This window comes from Phaethon aethereus (genome assembly GCF_964289735.1).
Source record: "Phaethon aethereus genome assembly, chromosome: 17".
Lineage (NCBI taxonomy): Eukaryota > Metazoa > Chordata > Aves > Phaethontiformes > Phaethontidae > Phaethon > Phaethon aethereus.
Window position 1 is genome coordinate 11,340,189 of NC_138593.1, and position 16,985 is coordinate 11,357,173.

A 16,985-nucleotide genomic window follows, 5' to 3' on the forward strand; every position below is an offset into this window, starting at 1 on the left:
ATCCAAGATTCATTTTAGATGATCAATTATCAATACTGAGTTCTTTGCAGGAGAAGTCTCAGTGGGACTAGAAAACACTCCACAAAACCAACCAGCCAAAAACAAACAAAAAACCCCCCACCAATCAAAAAAAAAGCCAGTCCCAGGATCATCCATCATAGAATAGATGGAGTCAAACCACTGTCAAGTGACTTAATGACTGAGAGAGTATTGCATTTGTATGTGAAGTTTTTGGAGCTCCAGAAGACATAAACCAGTAATGGCATCAAGCAATGTACTGAATGATTAGGAAAAAAATGTCCCCACTTGATTTTACAAGCAACGTGATTGCATTGCTGAAGAGATTGCATCTCTGTGATTTTGTACAACAATTGAGCTCAGCAACGAAAGAAACACTTCGGAGATATATTTAAAATGTAACCCTGGTCTTTTCTTAGATTTGTTACTGAGTCATTTTGCAGCTGTAAACACGAACATGTCTGCACTGAAAGCTAGCACCTTGCCTAGACAACATGATTCGTGGCAATAGTGCGAACCATCTTTTCTACTCTCATTCAAACTCAGTGAACATGAAGACCATGGCTATGCTGCCCACGCAGTGCAGCATGTGGTACAAGTAGAGGGAATATTCATCATCCTTGTGAAACAGATTTGGGAGATGAACAAATACATAGAACATCATAAGGTCAAAATATTACACATTTGGATAAATAACTCCTCACATTCCCACACATACTCATTTTCTCCACCAAATGCTACATTTGTGTCTTTGCCAACAGAATCAGCACAATTGCCAAAGTGAAGATTGTTTGATTAAAAAAAAAACCAAACAGAGTTCTTAGATCTCTATTCATTGTATTCTGTGAAGCGGCTCTAACTTACGTCATAAGAAAACAAAAGTAATACAAAGGATGTCATCTTCTCTCCACTTTCCTATTTCTTATCAAACAATTGGGGGGGGGCAATGGCAGAGAATCTGGAATATTTTCAGTTTGATGCACAGATTTATTAACAAATGTCTTTATTTTCTCAGCAGCTCAAATCTGAAAGGTCCTGTTTTAACCAGTTCTCCAGATACTGTTGTTTCTGTAATGATTGAATGAGTATCTTAAGAAACTGTAACTTGTAACTGTCCATATGTTTTCTTCTTTCTCTCCATTTAAAATAGTTACAGTATGAAATTTAGAGCATTATAGAAGATGTTCCACTTTTTTTTAATGGCAGCATAGCATGTAATGCTGGATTTGAATCTTAGAAGTATGGAGTTACAAGTTGCCAATATATTTCTAGAGAAGCAGTCTTTCTGTTGTCCCACTTTGAATCCTTTGTTAATTCTTTCATTTAAGTGCTTATAGTAATTTTGAAGGACCATAAATTTGTATTGTTTAGTGCAAGCAATAGATTTACAGCATCTCTTTTATCTTTAAAGAAATGTCATTAACTATATACTCAGAACTGAATCTTAGAATTCAGTGAGATATGGAAAAAAATGCAGGGAAATAAAAAGACCATATTTCCCTTTCACTTCTTTTGATTTTTTTCAGTTTAAACCTAATTATCATAATCATACTTATACAATTTCACAAATACTGACCAAATGTTTGTTATAGTAATTTGTGGCAACATTATTTGTCATTCAAATTTCCTGGCAATGTCATTTGTCAGCAGGAATGACTTTTAAAACAGGAGTATCTTTTGGCATCGGTCATTGCTGCCCGAAGAACAGAAAAGCATTGTAAAACTGCTTTACTTCGATAAAATTCAGTGGTACCCAGAGCCAATCTCTCCCCATTAAACAATGATTGTAATTTCTAAAGAACCCATTACACAACATTATGTCAAAGGATATTTGAAAAGACAAAACTGGGGCAATGGTGTTTTGATCCAGCCAGCACACCAAGCCACAGCAGCGTGTCCAGAGAGCAGGTTCTATCACAAGCATTCAGTAATGACATCTTCATATGGCAAGTACCTTAGGGCTTAAGAAGCAGGTGTCTACTTTGGAGAACTCCATCTTTTCCCATCCCTCTAAACCCACACACACCTGCAAGCCTTTTCACAAAATGGCAAAACTGTTTCTCTAATATTACTGCTTCTATTATGCAGTGGAGCAAATTGCTCCCTGCATCTAGTGATCAAGTTATCTTGTCCAGTAAAAGCAGACAGAGTGACCAAGAGTTCAGCAGCAGTATCGAATCTAACCTTACCCACTCAGAGTTCCTATCACAGACAGGGATGAACAAGTGCATTACTGAGACTGCATATGGTTCCGGAATCATATTACATTGCTACAAACAAAAAAAAAACCCGGTTAGAATAAAATGAAAATGCCATTACGCTTAGCAACAAAGTAGAACTGCAGTGTAGGCAATATTAATGAAGATCAGTCCAGAGAAGGATTCTGCATGCTCTTTGGAAGATGGAATACATGAAATCTAATTTTTCTATGCCCTGTATTTATGTGACCATTCTTTCTTATTCAAGAGAGTAGAAAAGAATAGCATTCTTATCTGGTAACATTTTCAAAATATTAGACAGCTGGGATAAAACAACCAAGTTCCTACCTGGACTTCTCCTAGGTTTGGAAATATTTAAATACTGGGCTCTGATTCTCAAGTGGAAAATGCAAAATAAGACAGATTTTTTTTTTTTTAATGTATGGAGAAGCCACAGTGAAAACTATGCAGTCTGCATTTGTGTACTTCCATACCTCTTATTTTAAAAAACTCCTTTTGGAACAGTTTTAAAATATTTAGAATGCATAAAAGCAAGTAAGAGTTATGTTGTACTATGATCTTAAAAGGCAAAAACATAAGAGTAGCACCCCTTATTCTGAACTGCCATTTGTTTTCTGCTACCATGAGAACACAACTTCAATATCGAAGGCTTCTAGAGAATTATCAAAGAACAACACACTAGAATTACATAACTTTTGACTACAAGTGTTTCTGGCAGACAGGTGAGCACATGACACTGGCAATGTCTTCTTGCATTAAGACAAGGATGTTATGCTTCCACTACAACACGGAGAAAGCTTTGTGTAACAGTTGTACTATCCTGCACAAGAGAGCCTGCAGCAGCAAGGGAACCCTCAGAAAGAAAGTTTGGATAAGTTTTTTCTCCTTCATTTCAAAACATAAAAACTTTCTATTTCTGGTTTGAGAGCATTCATTGTTGCAGGTGCTCTATATGCTGGGCTACAGAAAAGCATGCAACTTGCAGAAACAGTTGACAGTTAGCAGCAACTCAGGCTGACTTGAGTGTTGCCTTCTGGGTTTTCCACCATGTTCTTTTCCAGTTCTGTAGGAACAAAAAAATTATTAAAAAAAAAAAAAAAATCAATTCACAAGAAATTGTACCATCCAACACTACATGTAACAAAAGATGAATGCAGCACCAGTCACCCCTATATGCTAGAACTCAGGTAGACACTGACATGAATATGCTTGCAGGTATTTGATACAGGCTTTAATGCTTGAAAAACCTCCCTGATCCTTCAGACTGTAAACAAGGAAAATGCACACAAAAAGCAAAACTTAACATACTGATGAGGTTTCCTGCCCCAATCTGGGCCATGTGCCCAGCAGTTTTCTCCAGCTGCTTTATCATGGACTGTTCAAAGGCCAAGGCAGCAACTCGGGAAAAGAACTCTTTGACATTTTCCCCTAGGAAACAGGACAGAAATTACGTGTTTTTACAACTGCACATCAACACATGATGAGGCATAACAAGCACATCTATGAACAGATCGCTGTTCAAGAATGGGACAGAACAGGCATCTCCAATAATCTGTCCTCCATTCTGATCACTGCAGAGAGAATTTCTCATTTTCTTTCTCTGGAATAATGTACCCTGTACTGTACCTTTATTTTCAGTCAGCAATGGAGAGAACACAGTTTGTGGTATAATCTTTTTTCATTACTAATGTTGAGTACAGTGCACATGTGTATTTATGTAATTACCTATGAATTAAACATGCTTAGACACTGCACAGCAGCTCAAGTACTCCTTTCTGTAAACATGACAGTGCAAGCACACATACATATACTCAAATAAAATCAACCATTAATAAACCTGAAGTTTCCAACAGCAACAAAGTGCAACAACAACAAAATAAACTGCATGGGAATGGGGGGATAAGGCACTTTAACTTCCTCCCACCTTAACATAAGCCTTTGTGGTAATGCTATTTTTACATCCATTGCAGTAACTTACCTGTTTTGGCTGAAACCGACCAGTATTCTGCCTGCATCTCATTGGCAAAGCGGATGGCATCTAGCTCTGTCCTTTCACACACAGCATCTGACTGAGTAAATAGCATGGAACAACTTTAACATAAGAAGCGTATCTGGGCTGTTAATAACATAGAGGTACTGCTAGCACCTATACCGTGATGCTTCCAGTTTTCACAGTGGCCTTTCTGGTCTTTTCTAGTCTTAGAACTTGTACAATCAGACGTGCTTTCAAGAACATTCAAGTACTTGGAAGAGAAAATACTTAGTACTGCTTTCAAAATGGAAGTCTCCATTCATCTCCCACAGCACTGAAAAAATCCAGGAGTTAACAAGTGTGACCATTGTCTCTACCTACACAGTGTAGTAGGGAGCTGTAAAGACAACAGCCCACTTACTGGTCTTCAAATTCTTGTCACCCCATCATTCTCAGAAGAGTTGCAGGACCGACTCATCACAATGGTTCTTCGAGTTTAATCTTGTCTCTGTCTCAGATCCTTTTTTCTACTCCATCTACTTTTACTAAGTTGCAACACAATGGCCTTCCCCCCTTTTTATGTCTGCTCTTTCTTACCTCTTCTTAAGACTAAAATTTCTTGCCCCTTCAATGCATTTTGCTTTCTTACATTAGAAACTTACATTTTCATGACATTTTCCCTCTCATTTATTCTCTGTGATCAACCATATCAGTGCATTGCTATTTCCTTTCAATTTCTAGCCCATTTCACATCGATGATACCAGTCTTGTTCGTTCGTACAGTTTTCTGTGCATTGTCTTAGAATGGGGAACCCCTGCACAACTGAGAAAAATTCTAAAAATTTGGAAAGGATGATGTGACATCAAGAGGAGTAGAGTGAATCCAGCTGGGAAGATAACTGGCTTCATCCCGAACTAATATCTAGCATCCACAATCCTTTGCTTTGCTCTTGTCTCCCTTTCAGCTGAAAGTGCTATCATTCTAAAAACAGAAGCTACCTTACAGTAAGGAATTCTAGCTTAGACAAGACTTAGACCTGCGTCCTCAGAGGTCTGGCACAGCTTTTACTGTAACTCAGAAAAAGCAGCATAAGCAACACAAAAATACCATAAAAACTGACAGACCTGCAGCTTTCTGGGACTTCTTTTCAGTGAAAACTGATAAGTAATACTGTGGCAGCTGGGAGAGAGGGAAGATTAAAAAAAAAAAAAAATCAACTAGATAGCAGAACCAGCAAATTTTTTGTTGTTTTGAAATCTTTGAGAATTAAGTATTGATAGGCAGAGAAAGACAAACACAAGACTCAAAATGGTGTAGGGTGAGTGCGTTATATCCTGTTCTTCTGAAAATGATGTCACATTCAATTAAGTAAGAATTCTTCCCTGTTCCTGAATAATGAATACACTGTCCCTAAAAAAAGAAAAAGAAAAACCCAAACCACCACACCAAACAACCAACCTTCAAAATCATTATGTACTCCGTTCTTTTGTGCACCCTACTTTTCTCTGCCCTTTCAGTTGTTTGTATGTGCTTGGAAAATGTCATGCAAAGAATGGAAACAGGGATATTTCACTAACTACCCATTTTTTCAGAAAGTGTCATCTTAAATTGGTTCCAAACATGCTGTTCTATTTACCTGTGATCTTCTTTCTTTCTGTTTAGGTTTTTCCCTCAAGGTCTTTATCTCAACAACATTGTGTACAACTTGTAAGGGAAATCACTTGAGGAACTAGGGGAAATCAATTTACCTACCACCAAATCTTTTTTTGTTCCAACCAGAAAGATGAAGCTGGAATCTGGCTCATTCTCCCTCAATGCATCTTCTAGCCACTGTCTGAAATACAAAAGGGAAATGAGAGAATCAGTCAGAGGGCCTGAGGAATAGAGGAGAAAGTGACACATAATAGGGTCATAAGAAAAGTGAGAGGATGAACTATGTGAGAGTATCAAAAGCCTTTTCTTCTAGACAGAAAGAGACCAGAAGCTACTCCAACTCCTTTGATTATGTGCCTTCCACTAACGAAAAGTTCAAACATGCCCACTGTAGGGTGCACATTCAACAACGACTTTAGCACCCAGAGAGGGTATTTGTCAGTATAAGGGAGGGGACAAAGTTTTGTTCAGGATAAGGAATAGGAAAACAAGAAGCAGAGGGAAAAAATATGAAAAACATAGCAGATTAGATACAAACGGGAATAAAGAAGAGTGAAGTAATCTATTCAGCATTATAAAACAGCTCTCAGTGAAGGCTGCATGAGTCTTGTCTCAGAAACATTTATATTTTTGTTACTCTGGCAATCAAGTTTCTCTTGAGTCATCCCACATAAGTCAAGGAGGGAAGGGAGTAGAGGAAGGAAGTCAGGTTCACAGGCTTCAATTATTTTCAGCAAAGCAGAGCCACTGTTATATATTATTTTACAAAGTCCTATGTAAATGAGCTAAGTACCACAGCAGTACTCTAAGGAAATAGTCTAATACACATTCAAATAAGACAGAGTACAGATTGTAAAGAAACATATACCTTCATTATAGTCACAACGGTATGTTAGAAATATATACACTCTGAGCTGGCGACAACAATGGGGATCAGAGATCCATGTAGGGTTTTGCAGCCTGCGCTAAAAGCAGAACAAGTTTACTCATAACAATGAGAGAGGTGGTGTAACCAAACCATTACAAGTATCTGAACCAGTAAGTGTAGCTACATCTACACATATTTCTGAGTTTTTGATTTTCCCTCCTCTTTTTGACAGCCAATCTCCTAACAGAATCACTACAGAAACTACAGAAAGAAAATCATTTTAGGCTAGCCTAGACAATGAGAGGCTCGAGACATTACACATGAGACACATCTCATCCATTTCGCCACTTACTTCAGATGCCAGCCTGTTGTTCTGTTTCTAGCAAATGGAGAAAAAAAAAAAAATGCTTTTGGGGGCGCACTTCATCTCTTCCTGCATGTCTAGTTTTGTAAGGGCCAAGCTCTTAGTGAAGTACCTTTGTCTCTGCACTGACTATAAAGGAAGTCAAGGATAAGTAGTTCAAATTTATGCTCTGCATTTTCTTCAGAAAAATCCCACCCTACATAATCCAAAAAAGTGACTGTCATTCTTAGCTCAATAGAAAATACACTCACGATCCAGCAAGTTCAGAGCAACTACAGTCTATGCAAGGCAATTAAACCCGCTGCAAAATCCTTGAAGGCTAAGCTAAAATACAGAAACTTACTTGGTGTGATCCAAAGTTTGGATATCAGCCAGATCAAACACTGTTATTATAACTGCAATAAAACACAAAAACAGAAAAAAAGTAATTAAGTTAGAAAGTGTATCAGAAGTCTCTCCAACTCATCTTGTTAAACAGAGCGAATGTTTGCATATGAAGTGCAAGAGCCGATTTAACACAGATGAGGTGGAAAACACCCCATTTTCTCATTCCTTTTCCTTCTCTAGCACCCAGTAAGACTGAAGTCCTCAGTGTTCATAGTCTGCAGTCTATAGCGCTATTACTCCTTTTATTCTGGGACCATTTTATTTCCCGCAGAAATTGCCTTGGATCAAAGGAGCTGTCAGAAGTATCCACTTCTAACTTCAACTAATCTCACCCAAACAAAATTTCTTTTCCCCCTAGACACAAGTGCCAATTTTTATCACTGCATCATCAGAACATGCAGAGTTGCAGGTGTGACAATGTATTGATTAATGGGCTTTTTAGTCCCTTCTCCTCTTCATTAACAGAGAATCCATTCCACCACACTGTATCTACAGGTACATTTCCAAGAAGCACATATGCATATATGTTTCTGTATAAAGTACAACCTCCTGTCACATCCAGGATCAGTTAATATTGTTCTTACCCTCTGCTCCTCGGTAGTAAGCAGATGCAATGCACTTGAACTTTTCCTGTCCTGCTGTGTCCCATCTGTGCAACAGGAGAAAAAAAATAAATTTCAGGTTAATGAAACCGAGTGTAACCTGAGTAAACATGCTAATGAAGCAGCAGACTGGTACAAGTTGGAGAAGAATCTGATACCAGAGAAGTGTTACCATCTGGAATATATTACTCATTAACTACTGATAGAAATACAGTAAAGCTCTATTACTTAATGAAAACATTTGAACAGTGTTTTTATCCTTTTTTTTTTTTTAATACTGTTCCTTTGGGAGACACAATTCAAATATGTGTATTCTGCTTGGTAATACCTTTCCTTAAAATATTTCTTCCTCGTCTATGTCATTTGCATTTATTTCTAGGACAATCTAATCTTGAAAATTTTCTGTGCTAATAATAGTTAAATCATATATTAGGCAATACTAGAATCTTGCAACTGCTCGATATGATATCTGTCCGTACACTACAAATCAGAGACCTACAGCTCAGTCCACCAGGTACTAATGACACCATTAAAGAAAAATCAAGGAAGTGCTTCTTATTAATGAACATGATATGCAGTCCTCTCCGTTACTGCCAACACTACAGAGGTTTGTGTTTTTGTTATAGCCTAGTACTGCCAGTCACGGATACTGCAAATTTATCTTGTATGGAAATCTCTCAGCAAGAGGGGGCACTAGTGCTTATCATATGGACATGTTCTACCCAGCCACTGAAGATTCTGCAGATAGTGCAACCTGGTGTTTGGTAGCTCATGAACCTTATTGCTTCAGCTGGCAAAATACTGATGCATCAGCCTAGATTCTGAGAGGGCCTCAAGTTCCAAAAGGATAGTGCCTGGCAGAATTTGCAAAAACACAATGGCACTGAAATCAGTGGGAAATGGATTTCTAGTATTTTTCAATAAATCCCACGAGCCACCTATTTACATCAATGATATATCAGAAGAAAATGCCTTCCTAAGTGAAAAGGTTTTTAAGATTCATGCACTCAAATACTTCATGCAAAGCATCTTATTTCTGCTCTAGGTCATACTACAGCACAGATGACTAAATAATGCCCTCTACAGAACAATACTGCTAGCCGCTGGAAATACCAAAGGACATCCTTCAGCAGAACCAAAGCAGGTGAGAGAAGGCCAGGATTCCCACTAGTATGATAAACAAAGCTGAAAATCAAAGATTTTATGCTCACATTCTAATAAAAACACCGAGTCTTTCTATGATTTGGAGAAAATCGATTATTCTCTAATTAAGAGATGCTGCAATCATGGGGCATCTTACCATTCATTTAAATGGCAGCAGGAACAAAACTCCCAGTAAAGCCAAGCTCAGTACTCATTGTGCCTATTAAACTCAAATGACAGAATGGTGTACCAGTAGAACAGGACAAAGTCTGCCGCAAAATCTTCCACTTCTCTTTCAAGAAACTTGAGTAAAAAAGGCAAAACTCCACTGAAATATTCCAAACCTTTAATACTGTGTTCAATTTTGGCCCCTTCACTACAAGAAGGATAGTGAGTAGCTGGAGTGTGTCCAAAGAAGGGCAACAAAGCTGGTGAGGGGTCTGCAGCACAAGTCACGAGTCACATGAGGAGCAGCTGAGGGAACTGGAGTTGTTCAGTCTGGAGAAGAGGAGGCTGAGGGGAGACCTTATCGCTCTCTACAACTACCTGAAAGGGGGTTTTGGCGAGGTGGGTGTTGGTCTCTTCTTCCAAGTAACTAGTGATAGGACGAGACGAAATGGCCTCAAGTTGCGCCAGGGGAGGTTTAAATTACATATTAGGAAAAATTTCTTTACGGAGAGAATGGTCAAGCATTGGAACAGGCTGCCCAGGGAGGTGGCAGAGTCACTATCACTGGAAGTGTTCATGTGGACATGGCACTTTAGGATATGATTTAGTGGGCATGGTGGTGTTGGGTTGATGGTTGGACTTGATCTTAAAGATCTCTTCCAACCTTAATGATTCTCTCATTCTGAAAGGGCACAAGATATCCAAGAGGAATTTTCCTTGACAAACTTGTAACATTTTTAGGGATGAGAAATCCAAGCAAGTAAAACTTTTTACTAAAACTGCAAGTCCAGGAACAGAACCTGTTTTTCAGATCACATTATTCTTCATGCTATTTTGTTATTTTAAAAAAAATATTCCACTAGAGCCTGCAGCAATTCAAGCTCCGCTGAGACTGTACTCTGTGCAATACTTAACCACACTGTTTCAACTTACATCTGGAGATTGTATGGTATTCCAATTATTTCAAAACGTTCAATTTCAAAATCCACTCCAATGGTCGCCTTGTAGTCTCGGTCAAAATTATCTTTACAAAATCTGCAATTAAAAAAAGGGATTAAATACTAGTAGCACGCAGCTACAAATAACTGCAAAACTAACACCATCTAGGGTAAATTATGAAGAAAAGAACTAACTAACTGTGGAATGGCTATATATTGCAGAAGTATATACAAAAACACCGAGAAACTAATTAAAAAAAAGGGGATACTGGATAACAAACTAGAAAGCATATGCAACTAGTAAGGTCTTAGGATGAGAGGATAATCAGAATAAAATATCTTTGGACTGTCAAGGAAGATACAGTATCTTATAGTTTTAGTTACAAAGGAATGTATTTCAGGTCGTAATTAATGACCCAAATGACTAAACAACGAGATTAAAAACTTACCATATCTACTTAAGAATGTGGAAGAAATAATAAAACAAACATAGACAGAAAGCTGTCACAGTGATCATAAGCTACAGAAACTCAGTGATCTGTCCATTGGACTTCAGTACAAAAAGTGTAAGAGCTGTTTTTAACATTTGGTAAATAATCAAATAACTATTCTTTAAGACATTCCGCATTTTATCTGTCTTATAAGCTACAGAAAAACCTCTAGCTTCCTCTACAGTCTTGCAGCTGTATAAGTGAGTACAGGTACCCACACAAGGATGACTTAAAAATGTTTCAGTGAACAACTCTACAAGTATGGAGAAAATACAAACCCAAGACTCAAACACTGGAAAGTTTGTTTTGGTTTGTTTTTTTTAACCTTCTGATTGTTTAGCCTTTAGACTGGATTTCCTAAGGCAACATCGTATCATATCTGACTGGATAAAAATAGTTCAGATTATAACATACACCGATTAAAGTGCTGGAGCATAACTTTCTGTGTCGGTATATCAAGCCTGTCTCATACTTTAGGCTTTGTTTTGTCTTTTGTTTAATAACAAAACCGTGGTTCAAAACAGAACCATGAAGTACCAGCCTGAACAGAGAGGAATGGAAACAGTATAACATTTATTTGAGAAAGAGCAGAATCAAACCCTGTCTTGAGATATACTGTACCTGTTGATAAGGCTGGTTTTCCCAACATACAGGTCTCCTACCACAACCACTTTGGATATTTTCAGCCTGTTATAAACACATGAAAACACTACATGTTTTTAGTAGCAATTTCAACATCCTCTCTCTAAAAACTATGATTTAGATCCTTAAATTGCAACTGATGAGCACATGTATCTGTGACTCCAGTTTACCTAAATGCTGCTGTGCTACAGGATCAGTCTCTTAAATGCAGAGAATCATAGAATCGTTTAGGTTGGAAAAGACTTTTAAGATCACCAAGTCCAACCCTTAACCTAGCACTGCCAAGTCCACCACTAAACCATGTCCCCAAGCACCACATCCATGGGTCTTTTAAATACTTTCAGGGATGGTGACTCAACGACTTCCCTGGACAGCCTGTTCCAATGCTTGACAACCCTTTCCATGAAGAAATTTTTCCTAATACCCGATTTAAACCTCCCATAGCGCAACTTGAAGCTGTATTGTCTTGTCCTATCACTTGTTACTTGGGAGAAGAGACCGACATCCACCTCACTACAACCTCCTTTCAGGTAGTTGTAGAGAACAAGGTCTCCCCTGAGCCTCCTCTCCTCCTCGGCTGAACAACCTCAATTCCCTCAGCCGCTCCTCATAAGACTTGTGCTCTAGACCTTTCATCAGCTTCATTGCCCTTCTTTGGGCAAACACTCCAGCATGTCAATGTCTTGTAGCAAGGGGCTCAAAACTGAACACAGTATTCCAGGTGCGGCCTCACTAGTGCCAAACACAGGGGCACTATCACTTCCCTATTCCTGCTGCCCATGCTATTTCTGATGCAGGCCAGGATGCTGTTGGCCTTCTTGGCCACCTAGGCACACTGTCGGCTCATATTCAGCTGGCTGTTGACCTTTTCTGCCAGGCAGCTTTCCAGCCACCCTTCCCCAAGCCTGAGTGTGCACTCAATCCCCTCATCCAGATCATTGATAAAAATATTAAACAGAACTGGCCCCAGTACTGAGCCCTGGGGAACATCACTTGTGACCAGCCACCAAATGGATTTAACTCCATTCACCACAACTCTTTGGCCCTGGCCATCCAGCCAGTCTTTTACCAGTGAAGAGTACACCCGTCCAAGCCACGAGCAGCCAGTTTCTCCAGGAGTACACTGCAGGAAACGGTGTCAAGACTTTACTAAAGCCTAGGTAGACAACATCAACAGCCTTCCCCTCATCTATTAAGTGGGTCACCTTGTCATAGAATTGTAAAAAAAAAAAAAAAAAAAAAAGAGGGTCATATAAACCCCCCAACCCTTTGGAGCAGAAATAGTCCATTTCCTACTCTGCATATTTTTTTCTTAAATGTAATCCAGTGGGACATAAATTTTATTCTACTAAAATTGTTTAGACAACAGGTATATACATTTGGCAGTTTGCATATAAGACCATAGAGTATCTGCATCCTTTTCATTAAAATTAATCACAAGTTTCTCATTGACTTTAATAGTACAAATCAAGTTCTAAGTGCATAAACAAGAAATTGCTGACAAGAAAATAACTCACTGCAGAATTTCTCTCTTGGGAAAAAAAAAAACCCACATGGTTAGAGCCAATACATTTCCTGACTATCTGGAATAATATTAATCTGAAGCTGGCTTCATGCAAATGATCCTCTTTCTTTGCTCTTGGTCCTCCCACAGAATACAGCAGATGGGCTTTAGGTGACTCAGCCTGCATTCTTAAAATTGCAACATAGTGTATCTTCTAGAAGATACAGGTGGGTAAGTGAATATAAGTGTATTTCCTGACCTAATGTTGGATTGACATCTCCTCTGCACATGCTACAAAAATGGCTTAAGAGGTTTAATGTTTTTTTGTATCAAGGAATGGCTTTTTAAACAAAGGAATTAATATTCTATTGAATATTATTTCTAGTTATATCAGGCTTCCATATGATGCTGATTCCAAGTTACCTATTCTAAATAGTCCAAATCTTGACTGGTAAACTGCATGACTAACATTTCCAAAAAAGAAGGCAGCATTTTATGCGCCAGTCAATGCTAACTAGGTGGCCACAGGCCACTAAGCTGCTGACATGTCTCTACCCGATTAACTGTTAGTGATAAAATACTGAATAAAATCAATGACCTTAAGGGAAAAGGAAAAAGTAAGCGGTGGTTTAGAAGTGTGTGTTCCATTAATTCATATTGGGGAAAAATCTCTCTAGATTAGACAATTTAACACATTGACAGAATATCAAGAGAGTCTTAAATACAGCCATTAGCTACTGAATTTCTCAGAGTACCTTTCCAAATGACAAAGAAATATTCCATTACTTGGGATAATGGAAAAAGAAGATAATGGTTATTCCTGTCAAGCATTACAACTACTCTACAAAACAGTTGTCTGTCCCTCCTATCCCCACCACACCAAAAAATGACCTAATCCTATCTAGAGAGCAATGACAGGAAGGTGGTTGTGGTTTAATTTTACTCACAAAGCCAAAATGTAAAGCTTTTTAGCTATACTCTTATTACCAGAATAAATGAACCGGAGAGTTGGTTTACTCTGGAAAGAAAAAACCAATTAGATCTTTGTTATGGAGGGGGAAAAATGCCTCAATTCACTAAAGCATGTCCTGCTAGCAAAATTGTCCGGACACTTGTAACAAATTTACATGAAACTAAGACAGCAACTGTGCTGCTAAAAAGCAATAAACTCACTGATATCTCTCAGGGAGACATATTTTGGCTTCAATTTTTCTTTTTTTTAGCAAGACCCCCTAGTGAAATGAATAAAAAGTTGCATTTAAAGATGAATGTCATAACAAGTCTCATGGTAATCAACAACTCTATATTTGAAAGAATAGTGAGCTAATTGTCAGTATTCATAGAAGCTCCACTTTATGAAAGAACCTTCACACTGGAACACAGAAGCATTTATCGCTAAAACATACATCTATTTACTTTAACTGAATAGTCGTGATTTCTTTCTTGCCTTGCTTCAGGAATTAAATCAGTACAAGTAACGGTTCTGGGAGAGAGATGATGTGAAAAAACACAACTTAAAGATTATTACTAGGACATAAATCAGTTTATTTGGATTTTTCAATGCTATATACGTATCAGAATTTTGCTCAAGTTTTAAGGAAACATTTAAAAGAACTTCTCAGCATGTATACTTCTGAAAGAGTAAAGCTAGATTCTTATGTGTTTCAAGCAGCTTAGAACTGCTCTATGTTTATATCCCCCCAAAGACTTTATTAACTGCTCATTTGGAACACCAACAGAGAATACAGAAAGGCTAGATCTGCCCAGTTCATTATAACTGCTCTAGAATTTGGTTGCCATACTGTCTTGCATGTGCAAAATTCACCACTAATTTTAACCAGACAATCTTTCGAACTAAGAAATTAATTCAAAGTTGCTAAACAACTATTTTTTGCTAAACAACTCTCCTATTTTTTTCAACATTACTTACGCCAGCAGAAAAAGTATCTTTGACACTTATGGGAAGAAGAGACACTTTATCCATTTACTGTCAAACAGGTCAGAGAACTGCCATGTGCATGGGCTTACCTGCCTTGAAACATACTGGAGTGAGGAAGATGGGGAATAAGAGAGGAAAAGCCTACGAAGGAAGCAGCCTGTAAAAGCTTAAAATACTTTCTTCATCACATACTTGGTATATTACAAACTTACCCAAGTGTTCCCGTGCTCTGCTGACAAGCAGTCTTGACCTGTGCATGGAAGTGCTCTTTGAGCTGCAGACAGGCCTCAGGTGTGTACCACTGAAAATAGGAGAGAACAGTTACTGGGGTAAACTGTGTGATGTCTACTTTGCAAAAGTCAAATCAGCAAGGAAAAAATACAGGAGAAGATTAATTCAAAGAGTTGTTGAGCACAGGGATACCCTGGCATGAGAAAAGGGATAGCTTGGGTTAGAAGGCAGTAAGGCTAAAGCCCACAGTTATGTTTGTAAAAACTCCTTTGGACAGCACCATCATTCGACCACCTTTCTGAGTGTCAGCATCTGAGCACTAACTAAACTTCCACAGCCAAATAAATTTGCTCATTATTCTGTACAATAGCAAGTACCTTAAATTATCCCCGTAATCTAACAACTACAAGACAAACACAGATGGGAGCATACCACCAGCAAGTCGTTATTACTATGAAGTCTTTTAGATCTCTTGTATGTGTGGAGCACTGTTTTTATTACTAAGTTTTAATCAGGCATTGGTTAAAAATTAGGAAAATGTATTTTATTGTAATTGCTTAAAATAACTGTGATAGTTTTCACATAACTAAAAACAAAATATGTGGCTGAGATCAAGCATAGGAAAAAAAAAGGTAACTCCCTAAGAGGATCTTTTGAACAACTGAAAAAACAGAATGGTAATTCCCTGTCCTTCCCTGTCCTTAACTCCTCTATTATACTTCAAATACAAAACTCTTCGGAGACATGGATGATCTTTTCTGCCCGTGTTTCTACAGTGCCTACTATGTTTGATCTACTGTACGACTAAGGTTCCTATACAAACAGAAAATGAAAATTGCCTCAAATTCTCCATACAGATCTAATTAGACTTTTTGCATATTTAATATCAGCTATGGTTCTTATTTCCCCTTGGCACAGGAACTCTTTAAGCATGTAATTATTAATGTTTGGCTGAAACAACAAGGTAGGTATTATAAGATAACCCTTTTGTGGCAAGAGTCACTTTCCGTAAAGGTTAAATAAGAAATGAGGATTATTATTAAAGATATCAGCATTCAATGGGAACATGAGGTCACATTCATCTTTGCAAGAAAACCTTAAACAATTTGTAATTTTTGCAGAAGACAAAAACTGTACATTAAATTAAAATACTGTTAGCACAAGGGAAAAACAGCTCAATGTGGCAGGTGCTATCCCTACTGTGACCAGAGGGATAAAGAATGCTTACCTTGGGAAACTGGGAGATTATTCTGTCCCTACTCACTGGGGGAAGCAAATATGTTAAGTTGGACTTCATCCTCCAAATGCAATTAAATTCTACCAGATAGGAAATCTGTAAAAAGAAACATAGTATTCAGGAATTGCCTCAATACAGGGAAAACATTATTAAAAAAAAAAAAAAAAAAAAAATCAACAGTTCTTATAGACTCTTTTTTTTTTTTTTAGAACAACTTAACTGGCAGTTCTTTGACTTTGTGTTAAAAAAAACCTCTTTCTTATGTAAAAGGGACCACTTCAGCGTGCATAGCTGTAGTAGCAAACAGTGGCTTTCTGAAACTACAAGGCACCAACTCAAGTTCCATGGGAGGGCAGAGAATTGTTCCCTTAATTCAACATAAGTGCTTGCAGTTTAGCCCTCAAAGGATTTTGCAGTGTTTAACTTAAAAATCTTGCTCACCATTTTTTTGAAATGCCTGTGCACTGAGCACATTAATAAATGTTAGGGGATACCAGATTTCATTCAGTCAGAACAAGAAAGGAGGAAAGATGAAGCTGCCACATTTCTTGGCACAACATCAAACTTTCATCCAAGATCAGCTCAGAAAGAATAAAATAAGTAGAGAG

The 16,985-nt window shown here is 38.0% G+C and overlaps 1 protein-coding gene across 2 annotated transcripts; it reads right to left on the bottom strand.

Moving 5' to 3' along the window:
* Positions 1–2,425: 2,425 nt before the first annotated feature.
* RAB36 (RAB36, member RAS oncogene family) lies at positions 2,426–16,820 on the bottom strand. Of its 2 annotated transcripts, XM_082007690.1 has the most exons (10): positions 16,369–16,820; positions 15,122–15,210; positions 11,446–11,511; positions 10,329–10,430; positions 8,067–8,131; positions 7,439–7,490; positions 5,963–6,044; positions 4,216–4,306; positions 3,546–3,665; positions 2,426–3,300 (listed from the first exon to the last, which is right to left on the bottom strand). In XM_082007690.1, the coding sequence occupies exons 1-10, from the start codon at positions 16,435–16,437 to the stop codon at positions 3,236–3,238; spliced, it is 801 nt and encodes a 266-aa protein (XP_081863816.1). In that variant the 5' UTR covers positions 16,438–16,820; the 3' UTR covers positions 2,426–3,235. The 2 variants fall into 2 exon arrangements, with proteins under 2 accessions (XP_081863816.1, XP_081863815.1); XM_082007689.1 differs by having other exon boundaries at positions 2,426–3,665.
* Between the last annotated feature and the right edge of the window lie 165 nt (positions 16,821–16,985).